Below are 27,494 nucleotides of genomic sequence, written 5' to 3'. Positions count from 1 at the left end.
AATGGAAATTGTTTGGATTTCTTCAAGAAAATAATCTAGTGGAATTCGTTTCAGCTTTTCCCTACCAATTCTGTTTGATTAATTTGTTTTTCTTTCAAAGCAATCACTTTTTTTCAGAAGAATCCAGAATTAAAATATGTATGTCTATATATAAGATAGAAACCACATTTTTAGGTGCATATCTTTTTACTGAATGTTACATATGTGTTTATTTAAACAAAGGGTCTATTAAGTGGTATATACGGTAGCATAGAATATTTTTTTCCTCCTCAAAGGTTGAGCTAAGAGACAAAGAAATTGAGCGCCTTTTGCTGGCACTGGATGGTGGGCGTTCTCATGAGGTTCTCTCTCTGGAATCAAGAACTAAAAGTAATGAGAAGCTTATTGCCCACTTAAATTTGCAGGTAATGGATTTATTACACTTGTTTAGTCAAAACTAAAAATATTAGCATTTTAAACAAACCCACAAAACTTCTAGCTCTTCAAATAAAATCACTATAGATGTTAAATCAATTAATTTAATTGGCTTTTTTTTTAGGTGACAGTGTTTCTTGTCTAAGAAAATTTCATTTCTTGATTTAAAAGTCTGTCAGAAAGGTTTTGGTAAAGAATTCTATTAACTCACATGTGTACTTTGTATGTTAATCTGAAAGTATTCAGCAAATTTCTGTATGATACCCTGTTTTCACTATATTTGGAAATATTTGTATTTATTTATTAATGTACATGCCATTTATGTTTTAGGAACTAACAATGGTATATGTGCTTATGATAAGGAGTAGTCCTGTAGATATTCTCATCAGAGAGTGGGAAATCTTCCTCACTGAACTCAAATGGTCCTCGCCTTTATTCCAGCAAAGACTTGTAAGGAAATGATAAGCTTAGGCTAAAGATGTTTGTGCTTACTGTGCATATTATCATGCATTCAATATTGGTCTCAGAATGAGAATTGAAAAAATAGAAGATGAGCTGGGGTACAAATCAAGTAAAGCCCATCTCTGGATTTATACCCTCAATTCTCTGCTTTTTCCAGCTGAGTTAGATGTTTTGTGTACTGATTGTGCATGATGTACAGTGGCGTGGGAGCCACGTTGGAGAATTTATTATCTCACGTTCAGTGCTGCAAAAATACAGAATGAGCTGTGACTTGGAAGCAATACAGCTGTTTTCAGTGATCCTGAATTAGTAAGTCATGATGAACACAAATTGATCATACAGAGAGTGAGCCCAGAGCTGCATGAGGCTGGTTTTGGACCATCAAGACTATTTGCTCAGACTCAGTCCCAATATAACACTTTTATTCTCTGACAAAAAATGTATGAATATCTTCATACAGCAGTATTCAAGACTGTGAGAGAGCTCAGATTTTCTTCTGTGTCTACAGTAATTCTGGAGTTTTGAAGAAGGTTGTGTGGAGGTAGAAGTGGAGAATCTCTGTTATCTTGAATCTTTAAAGACACTCAAGGCTCCCATTTCCTGGGTAGTGTAACTTACAGTGTATATTTGTTATTTCTACTCTACATCCCTGCCCCTCTTTGCTTTGCTCTCAGGGAATGATATACTGGGAAAAACAATGTCTGTAGAGCAGAATTTCTGAGGCTGTGTTTAAGGTGCTGAAATATGTTAGGGGCAAGATAGGTTTTAGAAATCTGATCTATAAGGCTTCATTTTGATGAAGGAGTAACAGTGAGACTAAACCTATCAAATAATAGCACAGATGTGGAGAGAAGAATGTGTTGTCGTATCTTGTAAAATTTAGAAAACTGATTACGCTGGGTCTACCATCCTGATGCCCAAGAATGGTTTCTATACAGATCTCTGCTCTTCAATATTTTGCTTTTAGAGTAAACCTCAGGTTCAGGAAATTAGATAAAGAAAGATGTAGTGATACATTCCTTCACCTTGCACCTTCGTAAAATAATTTTTTTTCATGTTGATAAACATTAAGTTTTAAAAATAGAAAATACTGCCATTTTTAGCAGGATATCACTTTTTTACCGTGGATATAGAGATACTACATTTCAGAAGATTGGGATGAACTTTTGCTACCTAGTTTAACAATGCATATTAATATTTTAATGAAAAATGTCTTTCAGGTTGAGTATCTTCAGCAAAGAAACAAAGAACTTGAAAATCGCATTCAAGACCTCTTGGACACGAAACAAAATGTGACTAGTGAGGTAGTGCATTTAAGCAATAAAAATGAAGAACTGTGTCAAGAACTGAATGAAATAGATCACTTGGCACAGCAGTTGGAAAGACACAAGGAAATTGTGCTCGAGACTGCAGATAAGGAAATAGGAGAAGCAAAGGTAACCACTACCGTGTCACAGAGTGAAGGATCTGCTCAACTTTATTTAGCTTTGTGTCTTCTACTTGCAAGGAATGACCTATTGGCATGTGAAAGGAAGAGTAAAAGATATTTTTTCCCAGTTTACTTAATATTATACAGAATTTCTCACTAAAGGATGATTAACTACAACTCTTTTGTCTCTTTACTATACTAGGTGAGATGAGTTTAGTTGAGTGGCAATCTGTCTTTCTTCTAATAGCTTAGTATGAAATAAAATCCTGAGATACTTAAAAGTATTGATAGGTAATACATATTTGCAACAGCAATGTGTATGTTTGCAGGGGTTTTTCTTTATGAGTCATCATGCAGCGATTAATTTAATTGTTGTGCTCCAAAAGAGCATTGGTGTTTATACCACAAATTTTTTGTGCTTTCATTTCATAGGAACTTCACTACTTTATTACAGAGAACTAATTATACTTTATTTCTTACCAAAGTCATCTTCTTTCTTTTTTTTTTTTTGTAACAAAGGAATTGTTGTCATTTTGAATATGTAACTCTTAACATATAGGTTAATTTTGGTTGATAGAAAGAAATTGAAAGAAAACACAGTGAAATACAGGATCTTCAAGAAACAATAACAAAGCTTAAATCAGTAAGTAAAAATATTTTCAGTTCTTGTTTGTAGCATTTTTATCACAGTGTCATCCATGTGAGTCATTTATTATAAAAAATATCAATTTAACAATCAACAAGAGAACATTTGTAGTAGCCCAAAACTATTTTGTAAAAAATTACTAATTAATAAATGAAAAAGCTGAAGACGCTACATCATATTGTTGGAAAAATAAACTGAAATAAACCTCAACCTGTGAATAATTATGGAAGCAACTCAGAAGCAAAGCATAGTGGCCCAGATAAAAAAACATTGGAATTATCAACTCTTTGAAGACCAAACTTTTTCCATATAGCATATACCAAATTCTGTATTAGCTGAGTACAGTGTTTTAGTGTATCTAGTGAACTTGCAAATGCAAAAATACTTAGTTTTCATGGCATCAGATTGTAGGAAAGACGTGCCAAATACCATTTGATTAGCTGCAGGGTTGGATTGACTGAGATGCTGTATTGTAATGTACTTTAATATCAACAGTGTTACCAAATGCCATTAAAAATTATTTATTGCTTTAGTCATTACTTTTTTTTCGCATGTTTGTATCCCACTATCCTACTGGTTGGCTTCTTGAATTAAACAAGTGTTAATCTTCCTTGTTTTGTTGCTGATTGCAAACTGTGTCAAAAGTAATGTTTACTTTGATGTAATAAAAACCAGTATAAAAACGATGATCTGTAACAAATGTTAAAGCATAAAATATCCAAGTTAAACGGAAGTAAACAGTGTTGTATATTAAAAGTTCAACAAAATGTTTAATAATTTTTTTCAAATGTCTTTATCGGCACTTCTAATTTTTATAATAATACTTGTCACTTCAGGAGTTGTGCTCATGTCGTAGGGAGAACGAGAGACTGAATGAAGAACTCTTTGGAAAAACAGGTGATAAAGACAATCTTGAGGTGGTGTTAAACCAGCTTCAACAAGAGAAACAAAGGCTGACAGAAAAAACAGAGAACTTAGAAATAAAAGGTAAATCATCAAATTTCTTCAAGGTAAATTCTTGCAAATTATTATCCTGTAAATTTTGAAATAGAATACTTTCCTAGTTCAGATACAGTTAATAATACTGAAAGACTTTCGATATATGTAAATTAAAAGAAAGCTGTAGGTCTTCAGTCATAACTGAAGTGAAAACTTTTGTCATGGAGAGATATTTTCATTCTCTATGTGAGAACTGAAAGTTGAGCTTTTTACTGTGATCCCACATTATATTAATTCTATGGCAGTTTCATACAAGTCATTTTCAAAATTGTTTTTATACTCTGTCATTGAGTGAGTGGATTCAAACTGTGTTTCTTGAGAGCTTTATCCAGTTGGATCTTGAAAACCTCCAGGTGTGGAGATTCTACATCATCTCTAAGCAACTCATTCCAGTGTTTGTCTATTCTCAGAGTAAAATATTTTTCCCTGTATTGTTTGTAATTGCTTGTAGCAATTAATCTTCATTGTTTCTTGTTTACTTACTATGCACCTCTGTGAAGAAACTGGCTCTGTCTTGTGTATAATTCCCTCTTGGTACTGTCAGTCTGCTCTTAGGTCTCCAACTCATCTCCAAGCTGAACAAGCTCAGTTCCCTCAGCTGTTCCCTGCAGGGCAAGTGTTCTGCTCCCTGACCAGCTTGGAGGGCTTCCCTTAAGTTTATCAACATCTGTCTTGTACTAGGAGGGACAAACCTGAACACGGTATTTTAAGTGCAGTCTAATGAGTGCTAATTAAAGGGGAATAGTCACATCCCTCAGTCTGTCTCTGTTGATACAGCCCAAGGTGCTGCAAGGCCTCTATTGGTCTTGTGCTACTCACTCATGTTTAATCTAATATTAACCAGTAGATGTAGTACTCCTACATCTTTTTCGGCAGGATTGCTTCAACAGTTGCTGGGAGTTAGTCCCTCCCAAATGCAAGTGTCTTTGAGGAAATTAATGACTGTCCTATACACTTGGTTTTTTTGTTTTGTTTCTTTTGCAGAACGAGAACTTGTCCTAGAAATAGAAAGAATGAGAGTAGAATATGGTATAGCCCTAGGAGACAAATCTCCATCTCGTCTAGATGCATTTGTGAAGACTTTAGAAGATGACAGAGATTATTATAAGCGAGAATTAGAATATCTTCAGAAAATGATAAGACGAAGGCCTAGCCCAAGCCGCAGGACTCCAGAGAAGGTAAAGTTCCTGCTGTCTGGACAAGCTGAAAAAATAATGGAAATACTGTAGAAACATTTAAGAAGCCATCAAATATTTTTTCAAATTCAGTGATGGGAAATGACTGTAGTAATTTTCTAAATTACATTCTTAATGCAAAAAACCAACTGAGAGAAACTCCAATGAACTTGCATTTTATTTTCCTAGTCACATTTTACAGCAACATATTGATTAATTATTGATCATTTTGTTTGAAATAAATAGAATTAGATAATAACCAGAAAGAGGTTAAAGTCTTACTGTTCACTGCTTTGCTTTTTCTTCTTAACAGTTAGTTCTTATTGTTTAAATGATACCACCAATGCCAGGCTTTTTCTTGCAATGAAAATTTATTTTGTATGTATTTTTTATGTATTACTATTAACATGAGTTCTTTTTGGTATTAATTATCCATATATTTTAATTAGCTTATTTTAACATAAATTTATTGGTCACTTTGCAGGGCGAAGAGCTTAAATTGATCACCAGAGAAAGAGATGAACTACGGTCCATGTTAGACAGATTTGAAAAACACATGATAGAAATTCAGTCCAATGTCAGATTATTGACTGCAGAAAGAAATAGATTAAATGTTCTTTATGAGCAGGTAAGAAGAGATTGTTTGTAATTTACAGTGAAATAACTAATTAGCTTTTGTTGTACTGTGGCTTGTTTAAAATGAAAAACCTTTGTAATAGAACTTGAGTATAGACCTACTAGAATGCAACAAAAGCTAATAAAATATATATCTGTTTTTATTATTTGTTAATAAAATTATGTATTCCACTTAGTTTATTAACTTGAAAGCCATTATAATGACATAATAAGTTATTGTACTGGCATTCTGAAATCAGAAAGATAAGGAAAAAGTCAATAGAATGCATGAGAAAGTTGTGTAAAGATAAGAGAACAGAGCGAAGTTAGTCTATGCTTGGAACAGTAGAAGAATGATGGTTATGTAGTCAGCATAAATTGTCACTCCACTGAGTGATTTAGGGAATACATTTTAGTTATCTAGAGAAAAATAAGACTATAATAGAACTTCTGTTGTAATAACAGCATTGAAAGTTTCTTTTGTTAGTGTGTACAGTATATTGCAGTCCATGGATGCTAACAAACAATAATCTTTTTAAGTCTCAAAGTGAGTTGAACAGGATGAGAAGAGAAGCAAAGCATAGTTTAGTTTCTCAAAGTCATGTGGAAGAAGAAAGAGACATTGCACTGACTGACTTCAGAAGACTAATGGCAGAAAAAGAAAGCCTCAGAGAAAAATTAAAGGTGAGCTTTTATAGCTTCACTGCTTACAATGGGGTGGTGTATAGGGAAGGCTTATACAACAGTGCTGTGTTTGTATTTGGCTGTCTGTCAAGTTCCCCTTTTCAATAACTTTTGATTTCACACTTGCTTGAGAGAGCTCAATGAATTGTATCGAATTTCCCTTGTAAACATAGTTCCTTGTTGGGGAAAGGAGGAGAGGAACGCGCTTAAAGTATTTGAGGGCAAGCATGACATCACCTTGTGTGAAAAATCTAGATATGAAGTGCCAGCCACAGAATATTTTTGTGGATATACACTACTTTGAAGATGCTTGTGTGTCACTGTTGTGGAAGAAGTCATGCACTTGACTCACAAGAGAGAAACAACAATACATTTGATGCATATAAGGCAATGTATTGTTGGCTTTGTAATCTGTCTTATATTTTGTAATTAATGATAATTTAATAAATTAATTTAAAACATCTTAGGGCATTAAGCTATACATGCATGCACCCTGTAGCTCAATAAACTCTACAGCAAATCACAAATATTAATTTAGTTGGATCCAAATATAAATATACTATTTAAAAAAATCTAAACCAACAACCAAAACCAAACTCAGTGATGTTATATTAAACTGGTGTATATATGTTGTATTTTCAGCTAATGTTCTGTAGTTTTACAGAGAGAGCTTTGCATTTGGTCATTCATCAAAGAATGTAAAGCAATGTTTTCTTAAACATGAAGCTTAAATTTCTATGATTAAATCTAAAAATGTCTACCTTGTTACATGTAATTCTGTATTTCTATCTCAGATTCAGCAAGAAGCAGCAAACCTTGAAAAATCAAAGATGCAGCATGATATTTCAGAACTGGAGAATAACATTCAAGGAGTAAGTGTGTTTTTAGGAAGTAAGCTTTTATTATTTCTAAAAAGGATAGACTGTTCCAGCAATTAATTTTATTAACTGTTTTCAACTTAAATTTATTTCAAAGCCAAGCTGTGATAGCTTTCTGCAAAAATAACGTTTGGTTTTTTATTTTAAATTGCAGCTTGAGATGGAAAAGTGTGAACTAAAGTCTACAGTCTCCATTCTGAAAGAAAGAACAAACTATTTGGAAAATGAATTAAAATTGAAGTCCAGTAAACTTGCCCAGACTTCTGATGATTCTTCTCAGTTTAAAGCTGAGATTTGCTCACTTCAGTAAGTCTGATACAAAATGTGGTGATCTTTCAGAGATGCTAAAGTAATTTTGTTTATTCTATGACTCTCTAACAGAGTTGAGTTCCTGGGAAAGACCATAAAATATTTTTTAAATTACTTATACTGTTTGTGTCTTATGGAAAAGTAAGTGTAAGTCAGGAAAGTGCTGTGGTGGCTTTTCACAGCAAGCTCCTCCTGGACTTATTTGATGACCAGATATACCAGTAACTTTTATGGCAGGCTGCAAATGAAAATTTTCTCCTTCTTCTAGAATAGTTTCCTGTAATAATCATGTTCTCTGCTTATGAATGTAGCAGAACAGAACATTTCTAAAAGACTTTCCAAATGCTGTTTGTTGAAAGGAAGACAGATGCCTTTACAAACTGCAGCAGTAGAGCCAGATTGTGCCAGTTTTACAAAGTTGTCAGTAATAGTGAAAATTTTATGCCAGGCAGCAGGCATTGATATTCCACAACTGAGTGGTTCATGGACCATCATTCTGTAATGGCATTTTACATGAGCTGTTTTTCTTGTATTGCTCTCTTTCATATGCTAATGCTATCACGTGCATACCACAGTTTTGAGAGCTGACATCTTGTGATCCATAGACACAGTCTGTGGGGATTTAACCAACTTGCTCAGAACTGGAGGATCAAGTGTACCTATGATATTTTTAAGGTCTGTTTAAACGTGCAGGATCATTGCTGTGCTCTTTTAAAGTTGTTTTAGAAAAGAGCTCCCATCAGCTGTCTAAATGTCATAGAACAAGGAAAAGGCTTAGAGAAAGTACAAACAGAGTATTGAAACTCTGGGCAGAAATTTGAAAATACAGGTAGAAGTGAGAGGCTTTGATGTAAGAGATCACTACAGGGTAGATAATGCTGTAGATGACATCTTTTGAATGTTTTACAAGGGAAAACAGGGTCTGTGTCTTATTCTCCCTTCCCCACCTGAACAGTACTATGCTGCAATGTACAATAGTGGGGGAATAACTGTGAAGAACCGAAGCTGAGAAGCAGGACTTGAAGTTCATTTAATGCTCCCGATTGCACAAAGAGGGCTCTCGGTAAAACAATTAGTATATTTGTTGGTAAAATTGTGACAACATTAATAAAAATGAAATATCTTGTAAGGTTCCTTATACTTTCAGTGTAAGCATTGATATTATGAAAAGAAGGATAGAAGGGCTACAGTCATTTCAGCATTTGGTTCTACTTTGTGAATGGTGGCAATTTGTTAGAACTGTGTTTTTCCTCCTCCCCCTGCTTTTTTTTTTCCTCTCTAAAGTTTCACTCTGAACTCAGTGAGAGCAATCTTTATCTGCAAACATGCTACATTCTGGATTGGTGGGGTTTTCTTAATAATGAAAAGCTTCTGTAGCTTTTGTGGGATTCCAGTTGGGAGGGATTTTTATTTCCCGACTTGTTTCGTAAAGAATCCATTTAATTACTTTCAAGTTTCATTTTGCTTTTTTTTTTTCCCTAAGTCACTGATATTTCTTTCCAAGAAAAACAACTGTGTAGGTAGATGATTTCATGTATCTTTCAGGCTTTGTATTTCTTAAAAGTAGGATCAAAACTATAGCTGTCGATTTGGTTGCTTTTTAAAATGTTGTGTCACTGATAATCACTGCTATGAGCTACATATCAAAATCTTTATAAAGCAACAGTCGAAAGACACAAGTAAAGAGGCCCATGATCAAGAGTAACAGAAATCAGAGGAAGTGAGTGTTTCGGGTTATTGTGGTGGTCCCACTGAGGTTCCACTGCTCCATTTTGTAATGGTGTTGAGGTGGACTTGCAGCAGGGCTCTAGAGCAAACAAGTGGTGTTGGCTTCAGAAATCCTTAAGTCCTCCTCTCAAGGGAGAGGGCTGGTTATATGACACAACCCCATGCTGCAGGTTGGTATGATACAAACTGTGCCAACACTTCAAGCAGCTTAAGAGCCATAAATTGAAGACCTTGAATAGGTCCCAAACTTCTTTCAACTGTACACTGATTTTCCAGGCTCTTAAATGACCAGCTCCAGAGGTCTGTTGAAGATTTACAGCACCGCTTGTCCCTCAGAAAGGATGATCTGCAGTCAGCTCAGGAAGAAATTGTAATGCTAAAGGAGAAAATAGGTAATCAGTAGTTATTTTTATGTTTATTTTCTGTTTTTAAAATAGAAAACACTTATTCTTTTATTTATAGATAGGTTAAACCAGAGGAGCACTTCACAGGATGAAGCAGTCAATGTGCTTAGAAGCACTATTAGTGTTTTGGATAAAGAAAAGGACAGTCTTCAAGAAACCGTGGATGAAAAAACAGAAAGAATTGCATGCTTAGATGACAACTTAGCTAACAAGGTATGTGCAGTAAAAGTACTACTTTGCAGTCCATTTGGGGATTTTTAAAGCAGTTAATTTTTAAGGAGACATTCTTCCTTCATGACAAAGCCTGTGCAGAGCAGTAGGCATCACATAGACGCTATGTTTGGACCTAGCCAATACAAAGAGTCATTTGCCAACTCAATAGCACTTTCATTATGAATGTTACTGTATTCCCTAAACACACCAAGAATACAAAAAAGTATTTTTTTGCATTTTGCACGTGGAGGTATTTATTGAGATATAAGGTTCTAGCCTGAGGTGACAAAATCTGTAGGTTCCATCTTTTTTGATGACAAGACAATCCTTTCTCAGTAAAGAAAAGAAGCTTGGAAATTTGAATGTGCAAAGATGCAATTACTTATTGACAAAGAGTTATAATAAAGGTTTGAATGAAAAGTTCTTTAAATTGAAGTATCTACTATGTTGCAATATAATGATATATAGTAGAACTTTTGTTTTTATTTTCGTAGGAAAAAACAATTACTCATTTACGCCTCACTCTCTCTGAACTGGAGTCCTCAACAGAGTAAGTAAAGACTAGGATGCCTTCTTCAGAGATTTTATTTTACGTAGTGATTTTAAAGTGAAAGTATATGGCTATTTTAGTTATTTTGATGAAACTGAATTACTTCCATTTAAGTCAAGTAAAGGAGTGTACTGTGTTGAGAAAGACGTACACAACTTTTGAAGAGACCTCCTCTGCAATTATATTGCAGGCTGCTAGGACACTATTAAGACAATCATTAACAGTTGTTTGTCTATATTTATTTCCCTAAATTGGTAACATTTATTAATTATCAGTCAAAAAGTAGCTTTTTAGTACTCCACTAGATATTATTAGATTGACCCAGGTAAAATTCACAGCTAAATTCTTAATTATTGGCAATCTAGTCCTAGCATAAGCTACTAGTACAGTCTTAATTAAAATATATTTATGTGGTTCTTAACTGGGCTTCATCTAATCATTCATTCTTGCCTCTTTTTAAGCATGACATTGAAAACTATAGCTTTTTAAGTGAAAATATTTAAACACCAATATTTAAACTTTTGAAGACCAATGTAACTGAATATTTGCTGCATTGATACATGAAATATCTGTGACAAAAAACTAATGAAAAATTTTACTTAAATTCACACTTATTTTTATTTCTACTTTTTTGTTTAGTCTCTTCCTTACTCTTTTGATTGTTGTCTTTCAAGTGTAAGCTATCTTCTTCCTCCTATGGTTTATAAAATATGCAGTGGGTAACACACTGTAACCACTAGCAAACACAGATAAACATAAATATCTTTAATTGCTGTTTGCATAATAAGTTTCATCTTACCAAATAAATCTTCAAAGTTGAAAATTATTTCCACTTTATTTCTGCATATTGACTTTTACATACTTGACTTACGTTTATATTTCAACTCAGTTTATCAGCCTTCAGTAAGCAAGAATGCCTTTGCATATCCATGTCTGATCATTTTCAGCACTATGTGGTTTAGTACAAGAAGGAACAACTTAAATAATATTTTCACTTGATAGCCAGATGAAGGACATGCTGAGCAACAGAGACCGTGAGATATCGAGCTTACAACGCCAGCTCGATACGTCCCAAGTAGAGCTTGCAGAAATGGGAAGAGTAAAGGAAATGGCTCTGAAAGAAAACAGACGACTGCAAGATGACCTAGCTACAATGGCCAGAGAAAACCAGGTACAGTACATAATACTAGTGTGTTAAACCACTTATTGCTTGCTTATATATAGTGTTGCATCAAAACTGCTATATCCCCAGTCTTGATTGGTATGTTTAATTATTGGTATTTCTTAACACTGGGATATTGAAATTGTAAAAGCAATTACTTCAGTGCAGTCAATACAGTGGGGGAGAAATAGACAAGCTTTCAGTTTAGTTATCCTCCCCCAGATTAAAAAAGAAATCTAAATAAAGTTTTAAATAAAATAAATCTAGGACATAATTTTTTTTAATATAATGAAATTATGTTAATTGATTATATCACTTGGTAATTGGTATTTAATTGATAAAAATGGTGTTTTATTATCTGTGGAATTGATTATTGAGAGAGAGCAAGGAACCAAAAAAGCAGACATCAAATTGTTAGTCAGAAATTGAGAGGAAGGAGATTGCCAGCACATCTGAATTCTTTCTGGTGCATAGTAATTCATTAATTTCATCCATTAGTTTCCATGAAACATTGGATTTATTGAATGAGGATTTTTGCCATGTTTTGAGATTAGGATGTTTTGGAACGTAGATTTAATGTTTGTGTTCTGTGAGCCTTGGTAGCAGTGGCTGTAAAGAGGTATTGGCAAGTTTTGAATTTTTAGTCCTGGCAAGGTTAGTGGCCATTCATGTGTGTTTCTCTGCAGGGATTTTGCTTTCACTTGTGAATTGGAAAAGGTTAATGTTGGAGGAGAAAGTATAAGAGGGCTTAACAGCTAGAAGAGACAGAGGGATTGAAGAATACTTATTTTTAGGGTATGATAGTCCTGAATAGTCTGAATTTGTTACCTGATTTCAGGAATGGATAAGGATTCACAATCAATGAGAATAGGAGGTGTTCCCTTTTCATTATGTCAAGACTGTGTGAGCTTTTTAGATGGTGAATTCAAAGGTGCCATCTATTTCCCTGGAAAAATGTTCTTGTTGGATTATCTTTACATAGGTAAAGTAGATGTCGTGTGTATATATACACACTATAGATAGAAATATATATACACACAGGTTCAGCTGTATATTGCAGCTTTTTTTGTGTGTGTATTTTGGGTTTTTTGGAGATTCTGTTCAGGTGCTTTATTTGACTGCTTGCAGAGTTTTATATTTTTATTTGTTTAGTTTTATTTGATTTTATCTTTCATTAGCTCTCTGCTAGTTTAGAATCATAATGTACAATGCTAACAGCTGGCCAGTCTGTAGCTTCAGGCCAGAAAGCAGCTGGGAATTGGGTTATGATTGCCCAGTGGCCGCTGAGGTGGTTCATGTGTCTTCACAGTCAGATTTCCAGTTGGGAATTACACAAGTCCCTCTCAGCTGCTCATGGCTAAATCTATTTCCTTGCAAAGTGCATGCTATAAAGGCGTGACTTAAACTTATGTCAGTTGTAGAATCAGACTTGAAATAAAATCTTGAAAGTCTAGAGAAATAACCCATTTCTGTAGGCTATCATTGACTATTTTATTGAAAGATGAGCTATCTGAAGTTGATGTAAATTAAATAAAAATTTTGCACGACTGAAATAGTTGAAAGATTCAGTGGATTAGACTGTTCAGTCACCATCATTGTTATTATTCTTGTGATATCTTCATCTCTAGATGTTCTCCAGGGGTTCACAATTAAACCAACCACTGGTGTGTAAGGCTCGTTCTTTCAAAAGCATAAGGGGCTTATATAGTATATCTCCTTTGCACTCTTTGCAATCATCATTGCTCCATCTCTTCTTCCTTGGAATTCTCTCGATCTGGGATCCATGGCTTGGACAGCCTGATATGCATTCAGTCTTGTTAATCCCTCACTTAGTTGGAGGAATAACGAGTTGGTTTTGTGCACCAACTAGTTACTGCTGACCAAAAGCCTCCCAGTTCCAAGTACATGATATGGATATCCCTGTACGATAGAATGTGCATATATATATATATATATAACAAAAATGTCGAGTGGTTTATAGGGTAAGTAACATTTTTTAGTGAGCTAAGCATTACAAAGACTGTGTAGAGAATATGTGAGTGTGATCTAGAGAGCTAGCACAAAATGCTGTTGCAACTCATTACATTCAATTTGTATAGCAAATTGTGATAGATACAAACTGGTCTCCAGGAAGGCCTAGGGTGAAAACTATCACACAAATACAACTATTGCGGCTCCTCATGAGACTCTTTACAATATCTTTACAATTTTGATGCTGAGATTAAAATGTTTGTTTCAATTTGCTGTAAATGCCAACACTAAAAATAATCAGGACCTTGCTAGCTAAAACATTTATTTCAGTTCTCCTCAGTTGGCCCAGCTGAGTCTGATGCTAGAGAGTACAATGTAACAACATTTTTAAAGTGATGTAGTACCCTGAATAGTTCTTGCAAAACCTATAGTGCAATATGTAAGTATGTGGAGGTATTATTGAAATTAGATCTACCATTCCCAGGCATCTAATAAGATGAAATGTTAAGTGTTATCTTAACATGATGACTAAAGCTTTCCCAATGTGTTTGGGAAGGCTACCACAGAGATAAGCAGACTGATTCCATTGTATGCTAAATAAAGCACACAGTGAAAAAGGCTGCCACTAATGAACATTAATAGACCACAAAGAGAAGAAGGGGAAGAAATAAGGCAGTATCCTTTATTTCCCCAACATTTGATCATGGCGATAGCAAAACATACTTCCTTTTTGGCTCTCTGGACTAGAGGACTCAGAGGAAGGTGAGAGTTGAACCTGAGAGGGCCAGAGTCAGTAGTTCAAATATCTAAAACAAGTTCCACAATGCATTTTTGATGTCTAAATATGATCTTAGTAATGCATTTAGGTTTTTTATCTTGCAATTCCACTTTAAAGTAAATGGTCTTTTGTTATAAAATTGATTTTCTAGTGACCTAAAACTTGCCTTCACTCAGGGACAGTGAATCTTATGGCTATAAAAATTCCAGCTTCCAAACATCAGTATGTTGAATTTTCCAAAGATCAGTATGGTGTGTCATCAGGGAAGCTGCATATTTTATGAACTGGTGTGATAGTCATTGTTTTCTCTGATTATTCTTGCCTGGAAACCCTTTGGTGTATCTAAGGTGATAGGGGATATTTCTGAACTATACAAATCCCAAAGGCTTTTGTAGGTAGAATAGAAAAAAAATCTAGGGCATAGGCAATTACTTTGATTTAATTTGATAGAGTATTATATAGTGATTAATTTACCATACTGCACAATTTTACCTTTATGTTACCTCTTTAGGCTATCAGTACTGAGCTTGAAGATGCAATACGTGAAAAAGAAGAAATGAAAACCAGGGTTCATAATTATATAACTGAAGTTTCCAGATTTGAGACCTTGATGGCTTCGAAGGTAAAAATATAACCTGTAGGCAGTCATTACTGTTTTCAGTAAGAATTGTGTGGCTTGGGTCCCATCATCCCTGCCTGTCCCATTTCCTTCTTTTATTTTTCCTTCTTTTCTCTGCAGTGTTTCAAGTTACTAGTGGGGATAGTAAAATATAAAACCTTGGTAGATCTGAAGCACTGATTATTCTAGCACATGACAATTTCATTTATCATGTTCCAGTTGGCCACAGTGCTGGAGACTAACAAACATATCATATTTGAATGTTGTTTTGTTTTTTGAGTTTTGACAAGGCAACTAGTAAAATATCTGGTACTGTTTCATGATTGTAGGCAACAATCAGCTTATATAATGGTTTTAAATGTTTTACCCTTTTTGAAAAGAAAAGTTTTTATTTAGTTCTGCGTGAAAGTATAAAAATAATACTACCGCCAAAACTATGCTCTTGGTAATTGTATTTTATCCTGATACTTGGATTCAAAACTGTGACGTATATGAATTAAAACTTATAAACATTTAAAACACATAGAAATGGTGTGAAGATGACATGAACTGGCAAATTTATTATGTGACTTTGAAATGGGAGGAATGAGTTTTGATCTAATTTCAGCTTTATGAATGCATGTAAATTCAACCACTCTTTGCAAGTAGAAACTTGAAGCTTAGGGAAAAAAATTAAGGTCAGTAGTATGTTAGCTTAGAACTATCAATTTAAAACACTTGAAGCTTAGTTTTTAAGAATCTTACAATATATCATATGTCCAAAGTACTTCAGCTACAGATTGGCCACATCTTTGGCAAATAAGAATCCAGTTAGCCAGGGTGTGTACCGGGAAGCTGTAGAATATACAGACAGCGACCAGTTACGAATAGTTTGATTTCAGAGTTTTGTCTAGTAGTACATCTGGATAATGCCTATGGAGACAAGGATTTACTTTTCTGCACAGGGTTCACTTGCTTAATCATGAGTTTCTATTTCCTAATGCTCTGCCTGATCCTGTCTGTACCTTCCAAGTTCTGCAGAATATGAAGGAATTTCAAAAACAGTAGCCTTCCTCATGAGGTAAATCTGACTCATACTAGCAACATGCATATCCTGCTGCACATTACATGAGCAGGGAAGAAGGGAATGTAGGTAAATAAGAAAAATTAATCACTGCTTTATAATATACACTTGCAGTTTGGCCAAATTAAAATTCACAAGCAACATTTGTTCTCACTGCACAAATGGTAAAGCTTGCAGTTTTCTACTTGTGTGATAGACTACTCAAATAGATTATCAGTGTTACAGGCACTGCTGTAATACAAATATATGTAAGAGCACAGTAAGTAAAAGAGCTGAAAATGGAGATCTGCTGGAATTTCTTGGAAAGGGCAGCACTCAGTATATCTCAGTCATGTGACCCTTGACAATGCAGAGAGATCTAAAATAGCCCCTCTCCTGGGAGCCTTGATACTCATTAACAACTTCTAAATGTAACTACTTCCATTTTAATAAAACTGGATGCCATCACTGTATTTATTTGCTGTCTGGACTTGCAAAAGGGATTATGCCCTTTAGTAGTTGCCAGATAGCAGGATGAAGAAAATTAAGAAAGATCTACTTTTTCTGAAAAAAAACCCAAAAAAACCCAAAAACCAACCAAACAAAAAAACCCCCAAAACAAACAAACAAAAAACCATCCAAACAAACAAAAAAACCCAAACATACATTGCAGGGAGTGGGCATGAAATAAGATCAATCAACTTGAAGGTATGTTGATCATTGCAGAGTGATTTACTGTTTTATTAGGAACAAGAGAACCAAGAATTGTTAGCGAAATTCCAAATGCTCCATACGCAAGCTGAAGACTGGGAAATGAAGGCTCATCAAGCTGAAGGAGAAAGCAGCTCAATACGACTTGAACTCCTTTCAGTAGACACAGATCGGAGACATCTTCGGGAGAGAGTAGAACTTCTGGAAAAAGAGATTCAAGGGGTAATAACTTGTGCAGTGAAATTCTCTCAAGGAAAGTGAGATACATTCAGGTGTTTTTCAATAAAGTCAGTGTGGTATTTTTAACATTTTAATAGAAAAGAATTTCTATATGTGAGTGTTTCAAATATGGACACTTGAGTTTTTGAAATAGTAACTGGTTTTGTTTAGACGTGCTTTCCTTCTCCCTGCTTTCCCAAAATTAGATTAATGGCATATGTTTTGATAGTTTTGGAACTCTTCTGTTGGGTTATTATTGCTATTATGATACTGTCTCTGTAAGAAACTTTTGTATATTGCTTCAAAATATTTGCACATAGCTTTATGAGTACTTTCTAAGCTTAGATCTTCCGTTTCTTTGAAGCTTTGAATGAGGTATTTGAAGCATTGGTGGCTGGAGTCAAGGTAAAAATCTGGTTGACATAGTCCAAATCCAGAATCAGGATTCCATAATACTGAAACCTAGGCCAATATCATAGAACATAATGAGGTTTATATTTTAGAAGCAATAACTTCATGGAGGTCAGTGAAGTTCTAGAGTATAATTGCTGTGTATTGGCTACATTTTGTCTCATGCCAAAAAGTGCTAGAGACTATATTGTAAGCTGAGTAAACAATAGGCTGTATTTTTGGGGTTTTAAGCTTTTTAATTCTCTGAAGCTGGAATACAGCCTCATTCCACTCTTTTATAGTACTTGTATAATTCTTCATGATGGTGATAAAAATTGCAGCGATGGTTTATTAGTTGTCCTCAACTGTAATTTAGGAAAAGGGAAAGAGTGTAATATAAAGTTAGTTTTATAGGGAAAGTTAATTTTAAAGAGAAACTAAAGTATTAAGAAAGCCCAAGTTATTCAACAGAAAACTGTTAAATTTAACACTGAAGGTGTATCCGTATTTATCTTTGTTTAGCATATCGTTGCACATCAAGTATATGAATCTCAGATCTCCTCCATTACGAAAAACATGTCCAAACTGGAAGAGGACCTTAAACGTGAAAATCAGGATAAGGCTGCTGTGTTAGCAGACCTGACTTCTGTGAGGGAACTCTGCGTGAAACTTGAGTCTGGCAAAGATCTTTTAGCTCGACAGTTGACATCCAAAAGCATGGATTATGAAAGGGTAAGCAGAAAATTTAATTTGGTATAATGAAATAACTTCCTTTGCTTTTAATGGGTTTTGGAGAAAAGAATCACTTCTGAGAGCAAGCCAAGTTAATTTACATCACTAGTTTCCCATTTTTATATAAATTATAAATTTTACAGTATATAGATCTGTATCTGTGGGTTTTGTACAAAAAGATGGAGTTTCTTTCATTCATTATCACTGCAAAGTGTTGCAGCTGTAGTTTTTGCAATACCAGAGACAAATTATATGGGTTTTTTTGTTTGTTTTTTAATTTACTCAAATTTTCAACTTACCAAATGCGAACAGTGCACTTCTTATTTAGATATTAAAGACCTTTTCCTAATGGCTTTTTTCAGTTAAATTGAAATTTAGGTACAGCTGAAATTCATTAAATATTTTGAAATAATTTAAACAGTTCTGAATATTCATATTTTTGGAACCTTTTTCTTTACAGCTGATTTTGTCTTTATTTAGTGACTTGGTCAGGCTTTCTGGTACTGTAATATTCAAGACCTCAAGAACAGTAGAATTTGTTTATATTCATAAAATTGGTGAGGAAAACAAGTATTCCTACATTTTAAGCAAAAGCCAAGAAGCTAATTGTGAGCTGAGCTAATCAAATAGAATGAAGTATAGTAAATACTCTTTTTGAACTTGGGCAAAAGTCTACTGCTGTTAAAAGCCAATTAGTGTTCCTGGTACTTACCTAACATTTCTAGCACTATGTAATCCAGCTCACAGTAAAACATTTGATAGATGTACAGCTTGAATAGTTTTAAACTAAGTATAGTTTAGAATAATTGTAGCTTTAACTTGTTTTGTGAGCTCAGTTTCCTGTTCTTTTTTATCAGACGATCATTTCAGTTTTTATAGCAACTCTTCACAAAATAGAATTGTCTGTGTTTTTAAACCAGTGTATTAATAATGTATAAAATTTGTGCCTTAGGTTCTAGGAGAATTAGAAGATATAAAATCAGAAGTAGAGTTGCTGAAAAAGCAGTTATCCAGTGAGAGACTTACAGTTCAGAATCTTGAAACGTTACTGGCTACTAGTAGAGACAAAGAATTTCAGAACCAATTAACATCCCAAGAGAAAGATACCGAAATTCAATTGCTGAAAGACAAGCTAACACTTGCTGAGAGCAAACTGTAAGTTTTAACAAGTGTATGTGTGTTATGTAGTTTACAAAAAAACTTTTTCTGTGTGACAAAACTTATTCACAAAATCTGGATATTCGGTATGGCTGAGCAGATTTTTGCAGCAATGTCTTTTGGCCTTTCATGTCATCATTTCTTAGTTTCTTTACATATCTTTCATACTGCTTTCATTAATCAGCACTTTGGTGGACATCTGTTTAGTGCAAGCAGTAAACTTAAACAGGAGTTCCAAAGGAAACATTCTCCAAATAAAATTTTAACATATGTTTACAGCTCACAAAAAAATTACAAAGTATATTAAATCCATGGTAAATGTGAATTGCTTATCTACTGAAGATGCCTGTTATCCTTACTTTGATTAAAGTAAGAATCATGTAATAAATAGTGAAGTCATAGTGCTTAAAAAAAGCAAAAGTACTTCTGCTGCAGTTGATATTAACTGTTAAGGAAAAAGTCCTGTATCAAGTTATTGTTCCTTTGAACTTTAAATGGAACTGAACCTGACACCTACACTATATGTGGCGAGCAACTTCTTATGCTGTGCATCTCCCTGCAGAAGAAATAAGTTTTAAACACACTTGTAGAAGAAAGACTAATGTGTTTGGAGCAATGAAGTTAAGGGGGGGATATTTTGTATATGTGAAATTCATGTACAAGAGAAGCAGAGGGGTTAAAAATTTTTCTTCGTGTTATGAAGCAGGGAATTTGAAGTGTCCATGACATGTGTCATCTTAGAATCGTTTAGGTTGGGAAAGACTCTTAAGATCACCAAGTCAAACTGTTTAAGTAAAACTGCCAAGTATCATGACATGATAATTCTCCAAGGGATACACTAGCCAGTGACTGTAGTGATAGCTCTGCATTAAAGAGCAAAAAGGAGGAGTAGCAGCTGAATGGAGATGGTAGTGAAGAGTAAAGTCCAAGCAGAATTTCAGACAAAGGAAAACAGATACACCCACTTAGTAAACACTAAGGTAGGGAGAGAAAGAAAATGTATGGAAGGTAATAGGACAGATAATGCTCCTTATGAGATATAGAATATAGAACCTTAAACAGGTAAAAGCTGTCTGTGATTTGGTGACACAGATGTGCAAGAAAAATACTTTTGATTGATTTACATAGAGGCTACAGCTTAGGGCTGATGATGGTCCACCTCAAGTAGCAGCAGATCTCTATGGATCTGTAGATGACAATGGTATTAATCACCCTTGTGCAACTAATTGCTTCCTGTTTTAGTATTGCTGATTTTGGTTTACTTTGGGGGAAAAATGTTAGTTGCATACAATGAACATAAGCTAATGCAATGTCCCAATTATGAAGTTAAATGTGAAAGTTAATAAAAACACAAACCAACAGAAACCCCAAAAAACAGGAAAGAAGGAGGTTTTAACCTAAATTAAATTCAGCTACTTTGTGTGCAAACATTATAAAATTCTATTCAACTAACATAGTAATTTTTTTCACTATTTTTCTTCTGCACACATTGTAGGGTTCATTTTTTGTTTGTTGTAAATGTCAGTACTTGCATTGTTAATAGTATGCGATACTGCAGGAAGAAGGAAAACGTCTTGGTGGAAGAGTGGCTATTCTGTTGAATTGTTTTCCTCTGTTTATCTCAAAGGTTCTGCGTGTTGCTAGGCAAATGTTAACATGTGAGAACTAGTTGTATATACCTTGCTTTCTACTATTTGGTTTGTAGTAGTTGCGCTCTAAAGAACAGGAAGTTTAAATGCTCACAGCTGTGACTGAAGTATGTGACAATTAGGTTGTGTCTAATACAAAAATTGTAAAATACAAAAATTCATTTGGCTTGGCCACAACCTCTGACTTCAGGATTCTCAGAATTAAATTTAACTTGTGAAATTCTCCAGTGCTGTAATTATGAGCTCTGTAGAGTGAGTAGCTGCATTACTTGGAGTGCTATTTGGGTGATAGTACAGTGAATGAGATCTTGAGGCTCTAGGGTGAATAAAGTATTAAATAAAGAATATGAAATAGCTACACTACTTACTGAGAGCTATCTGTAGCTGGGAAAGAGACAGATTTCCTGTGAAAATTGTGTATAATCATGTAAACTTAAATGATGATTACTGTGCATAAGGGTTTCAAATTAAAATATTTCTAACTTTTGAGTTAATTTCTTCATGTTCTTAATTTTAATTGTCATTGACATGGAATAACCTGAGAACTCACAAAGTGTTCGCTTTCTTTTCTTATTTTACAATAATGATACTGGGCCCCGAATTCTTACCTCCATCCTGAAAGCATATGCCTGTCTCTGAAGGACTTAGAATAAGATATCATCGAGATCTCTTGTCTTCTGCATCTGTTCTCAACATACTGGATCAAGATACCATTCTAGGAATTTTACTGATGAATAGGGAACGTGGGAAAAAATATTCTGCAGTTCTTTTTGGAACAAATCTCTTGAGTAGTTTGCATCTTCCTGGAGTCAAAGACCAGCGGGTGCCAGACAGGAAGTCTGTGACTGACCTAGGAGTGGAAATTGTTTTTCAGAATTCCAGTCCAGTGCTTTAGCAATAAACTAGTACAACTTTACTTCTCCAAAAGTGACTTTTGAGCACTCCGCCTCATACTGGCTTTGAAGACTGTATGGAATAACACAGCTGTCTTGGTTCTCATTTAGACAACTTATTTTACACTCAATGATTCTTTTTTTCTTCCTTTATAAAGAATTAATAGTATTTTGCAACCAAGCATTGGGTTGGTCAAGCTGATGATTTACGAAGAAGTATGCTTAATTATGTTAGTTAAGATTTTCAAGGTTGCTTTTCATTTTGATTCTTGCAGTTGAAACAGTTGGGCCCAAATACCAAGGTTATAGTTGACAAGCCATGAGACTCTGGGTTGTGCTGGTCTGGTATTTGCATTAATATATTTTTTTATGTAGATTTGATTCAGTAGTTTTCATTGCTAGCCATAGTTCCAGGCTACTTGATATAATTTTTACTGTTACGTTTGTATTTTATGTGGATACTTACTGCTTTTTTCTTCTTTTTTTTTTTTTTTAAATGTACACATAAAGATCATCTCACATGCAAAAGAGGGTAGTGAATCAATAAATTAATGTTTTAATTGTTTTGTCTGTTTTTATAAAACATGTCTGTGTTTACCTTTGTCTAAAAAAGAACACAATGTAGTTAGGATGTAGTGAGAGCTTCTCACTTCATTCTCACCTTACTTCTTCATGAAACATTGTGTTACATTCACTTGGTTCTTGCTTTCTTGCTTCTAATTTGTCTTTGTTTTGGTCTGTGTGAAGCAACATGTTTAGCATCTGGTTTTGTTTTATCTTGCTCTAAATTATCTAAGCTCCTAGCTGATGGTGTTCAAAGAAAACTTTGTTGCTTCTCGTGATTTTTTTTTTTTAGAAGCAGCCATAATAGAGAGGTTTCCATACTTCGAAGTAAAGCTGCACAGCTGCAGACTGACTGTGATGTTTTAAAAAGACAACTGACAACTGAGCGATTTGAACGGTAAGATGCTGCTTTTTCAGTGAGTTGACTCTTCTCATTTCTTCTTTCTCACTTTTAGAACTTGCTTTTTTTCAATAGTGAGAAACTTTTATGGAAGACTCTATTCCTCTTGCTGTGCAAAATATAATGTGCTCATCTTGAAAACTGCTTAATTAAAAAAGAAAAATCTTATACAGTTTCTGAATTTTCTTGTAAATTTTATGTTAACCACTGCCTTTAAAAGTAAAACAATTCCTTCTCATGAAAACAAGAATAAAATTGAGTAACTTTACAAGAAAACAAAACTTATTATAAAGTATTGCGAAAAATCACCAAGTAAAAATACAGAGAAAAGTTACGTTTTTCTTGCTCTTAACATCGTGCAGTCCCTAAGTGCTGTGTAACTAAAATTGCTGTTTGTTGGCAGAGAACGTGCAATTCAGGAAATGCGCCGACATGGTCTCTCTACATCGTCATTACGCGCTTCGCCTCCTCTCTGTTCAACATTCAGGTCTCCCTCACGTTCTCCTGAACGGAGCGTTGTAAGGACAACTGACCAGGCATCAGCTGAGAAGTAAGTGATTTGATTTTAGCAGATTGGTTCAGTTTAAGAGTGAAGTTTAAATTGTTTCTAAATAAAACCATTCTAATTATTTGAAATTGTTACGTGCTTCAAGTGTTTCTAAGTTCTGCTTTTGCTGTCTCTCCTACTATAAAAAGTTGATTGAAAACAGTAGATGCAAAGTACTCTCCAAAGACCATATAATAAATGGACTCTCATTCCTGTTCTTGTTAATGGTCTTGCATAAGCTGACAGCTGCTTGTGTTGCCTGCTTATTATTGCCATTACTTATATCCAAATATATTTTGCCAGTTTATTATTGTTAACAGTTTTCTCCAAACAATAAATGGTTCGTATTGAGAGAAAAGCTGTGAAATTCTCTCAAGTACAGCAATGAGGGACAAACACTCCACAAAAGAGACTCCAACTAAAATGCATTTGAACATTATGGATTAGATGAAACTATTTCCGAAACAAGTGCATAAAAACAGTGAATGCATTGTTAGTGCTTGAATCTATGAATGTCTAAGATTGTGATTACCAGAGTCCATAAAAAGGAAATCAAAATCAGCCTTTCACCTGTTCATTTTCACTGACATTTTTGTTCTTTTAGAGATCGTTGTTTTAGTTTTTGTCAGTTTTATGTTACAGGCCTGGTTACTGGCGTTATATCCTGCCTGTCCTATACTGCATAATAAATTGCAGTGAAGAGAGGAAGGACAGGGAGAGGTAAACAGTGATTGTTGTAGGAAATACGTCTGCTGTAACAGCTCATGAATCTGACAGATTTTGAAGTTTATTTTTGTTGGTAAATACATATGGCTTGTTCATAAGCTTACTTTTGTTAACAAAAACACAGGTTTCTTGAGAACTGAGGTCAACATGGCATAAACCCACATTGTCAGCATTTTTTCTCTTCTGTGAGTTTTTGGGCAAAGCAAAAAACGGAAACTAGCAAAAGTGATGTTGTCAGTGGGGATGAAACAGCAGTTACGACTCTTGGTTTACTGGTGAACCATTAGGTGCACCCTGTAATGTTGCAAATCAACATTTTGACTGAGATGATGACAGATAATATGTTTTTGAGAAAGAGTATCATCAGTAAAGAGTTGTCTGTAGTCTTCTTTGTGTTATAGTGAGTCCTGAGAGCAATAAAATGTCCAGTTGCTGTACTTGAAGAATACAATGTAATGCACTATTTTTGTCCTAATATTTGCATTCTTAACTTTAACAATGACAGCTCTGTACCATATCTTATCAGAAAATATCCCATTTTCATTGAGTATATATATTTAAAGAAAGTGGTTTTTAACAACTGAATTCACATGCAGTTGTTATGTATGTTTTACCTTTTAAACCTATCAGTGGGTCATTACGGTAGAATGATCTCAGCAGTACTGTCACCATCTTTCATCCTGCTTATTTATTTCTTCTTGGGAGCTTACCACAGTAAAGTGTATTTTGTAATTACTGTTCTGTTGTGTTACAACTGTCTCTTTCTCTAATCTGATTTCATCTTCTCAAGAAATTTTCTCTTCCTCCTTGTCTCCCTTCTACTTTGAGAAATGAGTCAATGAACTGAATGCAGAGTTTTAGATAATATGCTAATTTAGGAATAACAGAAGAAAATATGAGGAGGCTAAAGCTAATTGTTACAATTTATCCCAATATTAATTAGTAAAATAAAGTAGTTAACTTTATTTTGACATTTTTTCTTTGTCCACCAGAAATGTGAGCTTCAAGGAATAACCAGTACTTAAACAACTGAAGCATTACCTTGTTATAAAGACTTCTTTTTTCTTAATTATGAAGACTATCTTGTATTCTACCTCTTGTTTTCTTCAAATCAGTGATTACCTTTGAAATCTCTGAGAAAGGGTGAAATAATCAACTTTGCAAAATTCTGCTTTCCCAACTGGCGGGGGTGTTTTTTGCTGGCTGTTTGACAGGTTTTGTATCAAGCCTAACTAAGTTTTGTTACAACTTTGGAAACATAATAATTATAAGAAGGAAATGAGTACTTGATTTGACAATCTCTTGTTTTTATTTTACTATTTTATTTGTTTGCTTATCTCATGTGATTGCAGAACTTCATTCATCTTAATACGAGCTAACAGAATAACATCCACAATTGTCTTACAACTGCTGAGCCAGTGTATATTTTATACCCGTGATGAATTCCTATATTTAAGCTTCTAACAAGTGTTTTCTGTTTACAGATCATACTTCATGGTATTTAAAAGTATTGATTATCTATTTTGTGAATGTATTTTGTTTACCTTTTCTTAATAAAAAGTATATATCAGCCTTTATTACTTTTTGTCAACTAATTTGTCTCCTTTTGTTTCATCTTTGTGTGAAATTGCATTTTAAATATCCCCATATTAAGTAAAAAGTGAAGAGAAAAATTACATTTTAAAGATTTATTGAAATACTTTAAATATTATTAAATTCTAAAGTATTTTATATTCAAACTTTTGAGTCATATCTGGAGATATTTTTCAAATGGTAGTTTTAAAAGTTCAGAGCGACACCTGGAATCCTTTGCACAGTTAAGCTCAAGCTGTTGGAGAGGTGACACAGGACTTTATGTTGTGACATACATATTAGGTAAATGAAGTGAGAACTAATCTTTAAAATATCTGGTGTATTTAGCGGGGGAGCATTTCAAACTTGGGCTTTGAAGTAAGATGCTATTAGTGATCACAATCTTAGGATATATTCTTAACGTCCATCTATGCAAATAATTGTATATTGTATCCTTCTTCTATTTGAGAACATGCAGTTTTCTAATAATTACACACCATCAGCTTGACATGTTGTGTATTCATAGGACTTATAGAGAGGACTAGAAATGGGAGGATGCATTGCTGCACATCCTTGTACTGGCCAACAGGTAGTGTTCTGCTTGCCTCATGTTCAATAAAAATGTGGTTACCAGCTAACATTACAAGCATCTCTGAAGTGTAAGCCACATATTAAGTAACATGGAAAAAAATCCTTTTTTTGCTCTTAGATTTTGTCTATTTTGCACTAAGATTGTTACACTTAGAAATTATGAAGAATATTGTGTTAACTGGAAATATTGTGTCATATATATTAAATTTTATTACTTAAAGCCAACTTAGAACACCCGTTCAGAAATACCTGAAAATACTTGTATTGCTTTAGGTTTCTGAGCCGTGGAAGGAACTATATATTCATAGCGAGTGCATCTCATACATTTTATTTTCTAGGTCTTTCATTTGCCAGTTACAGGAACGGGGAAGTTGTCATCTCTAAATGTTACTTATGTACTAATACTGTTTGTAATTAAGTCAGTGGTTTCCACTGATGCTAATTGGCGTTAATTATTCAGGCTGAAGCAGTTCAGTAAGAAGGAGAAAACTCATGTTCTGCTCTTGATATCTTCAGTGGTGAATTTTAAATATCTTATTTTGTATATAAACCCTCTTAAACTGGAATCTGAGTTTTTAAAAAAGCAAGTGTTCCATTGTATTGAAAACAGTATATTTCATCTTACCAAAAAATGTATATTTTGACATTACAATTAAAACTGTAACACTTCAATTAATAGTAATTCCTACATGGATAAATTATGAAGAATTAGCAGCTCGTTGAGCACAGCTGTTATAATAAAAACGGTATCATTTTGATGACCAAAGCCTGTGCAGATTTCTAATATTAAAACGTTACTAATATTCAGAGTGTGGTATAGCTGTCATTTTGCCTTCTTGTTACTATTATTTTATATACATGTAAGCAACTAGAAGAAAACAAAAGTAAATTTTATACAACCTTGCTTTAACATCAAGTATTTCATTTCATGAAGTAGAAAACAAGCACAAATTTGGAGAAGATTTAAATCCATGAACTACTGTATATGTCATGTACGAAACAAGCCTTACGTGAGTCAGGATGTTCAGGTAACTCTCTGGACTCTGCTCCAAAAAGCTTCTGTGCAGTCCTCACCTTCTGGAAGATCAAAAGCACAAGGCAGCCTAATGAACTGTTGTAGTCCTCAGATGGGGTGAGTTGAGAGTGTGGCAGACATGAAATTAAGGGAAAACTCTGTATACTCAGGTTATCTGTCTTTTGTTATCTGCAGCTGGGGAGGGGGGAAAAATAACTTTAGAAAAATAATAAAGGTGAAGCAATAATC

General features: G+C 34.2%; 1 protein-coding gene across 7 annotated transcripts in view; it reads left to right on the top strand.

The window, feature by feature from the left end:
• CEP135 (centrosomal protein 135) overlaps positions 1-25,634 on the top strand; it is a 36,397-nt gene extending 10,763 nt beyond the window's left edge. For 3 of the 7 annotated variants that reach the window (XM_017821682.1, XM_017821765.1, XM_017821844.1), the window contains 21 exons: positions 276-404; positions 745-864; positions 2,097-2,312; positions 2,883-2,948; positions 3,788-3,938; positions 4,935-5,128; positions 5,610-5,753; positions 6,281-6,424; positions 7,219-7,296; positions 7,457-7,608; positions 9,616-9,731; positions 9,802-9,956; positions 10,451-10,506; positions 11,509-11,677; positions 14,929-15,039; positions 16,826-17,011; positions 17,921-18,130; positions 19,083-19,285; positions 22,687-22,791; positions 23,198-23,344; positions 25,060-25,634. In XM_017821682.1, the coding sequence (XP_017677171.1) occupies positions 276-404; positions 745-864; positions 2,097-2,312; positions 2,883-2,948; positions 3,788-3,938; positions 4,935-5,128; positions 5,610-5,753; positions 6,281-6,424; positions 7,219-7,296; positions 7,457-7,608; positions 9,616-9,731; positions 9,802-9,956; positions 10,451-10,506; positions 11,509-11,677; positions 14,929-15,039; positions 16,826-17,011; positions 17,921-18,130; positions 19,083-19,285; positions 22,687-22,791; positions 23,198-23,344; positions 25,060-25,081 (2,874 nt within the window). In that variant the 3' untranslated portion in view covers positions 25,082-25,634. Of the gene's footprint in view, positions 1-275; positions 405-744; positions 865-2,096; positions 2,313-2,882; positions 2,949-3,787; positions 3,939-4,934; positions 5,129-5,609; positions 5,754-6,280; positions 6,425-7,218; positions 7,297-7,456; positions 7,609-9,615; positions 9,732-9,801; positions 9,957-10,450; positions 10,507-11,508; positions 11,678-14,928; positions 15,040-16,825; positions 17,012-17,920; positions 18,131-19,082; positions 19,286-21,559; positions 22,792-23,197; positions 23,345-25,059 lie in introns of those variants that run through there. The other 4 variants (XM_017821996.1, XR_001876009.1, XM_017822124.1 and 1 more) reach the window with 4 other exon arrangements.
• The last annotated feature ends 1,860 nt before the right edge of the window (positions 25,635-27,494 follow it).

Source organism: Lepidothrix coronata, unplaced genomic scaffold (genome assembly GCF_001604755.1).
Source record: "Lepidothrix coronata isolate B3197 unplaced genomic scaffold, Lepidothrix_coronata-1.0 Scaffold0, whole genome shotgun sequence".
NCBI classification, from domain to species: Eukaryota; Metazoa; Chordata; class Aves; order Passeriformes; family Pipridae; genus Lepidothrix; species Lepidothrix coronata.
The sequence above is the reverse complement of the archived record's forward strand: the minus strand, read 5'-3'. Positions and strand labels throughout refer to the sequence as shown.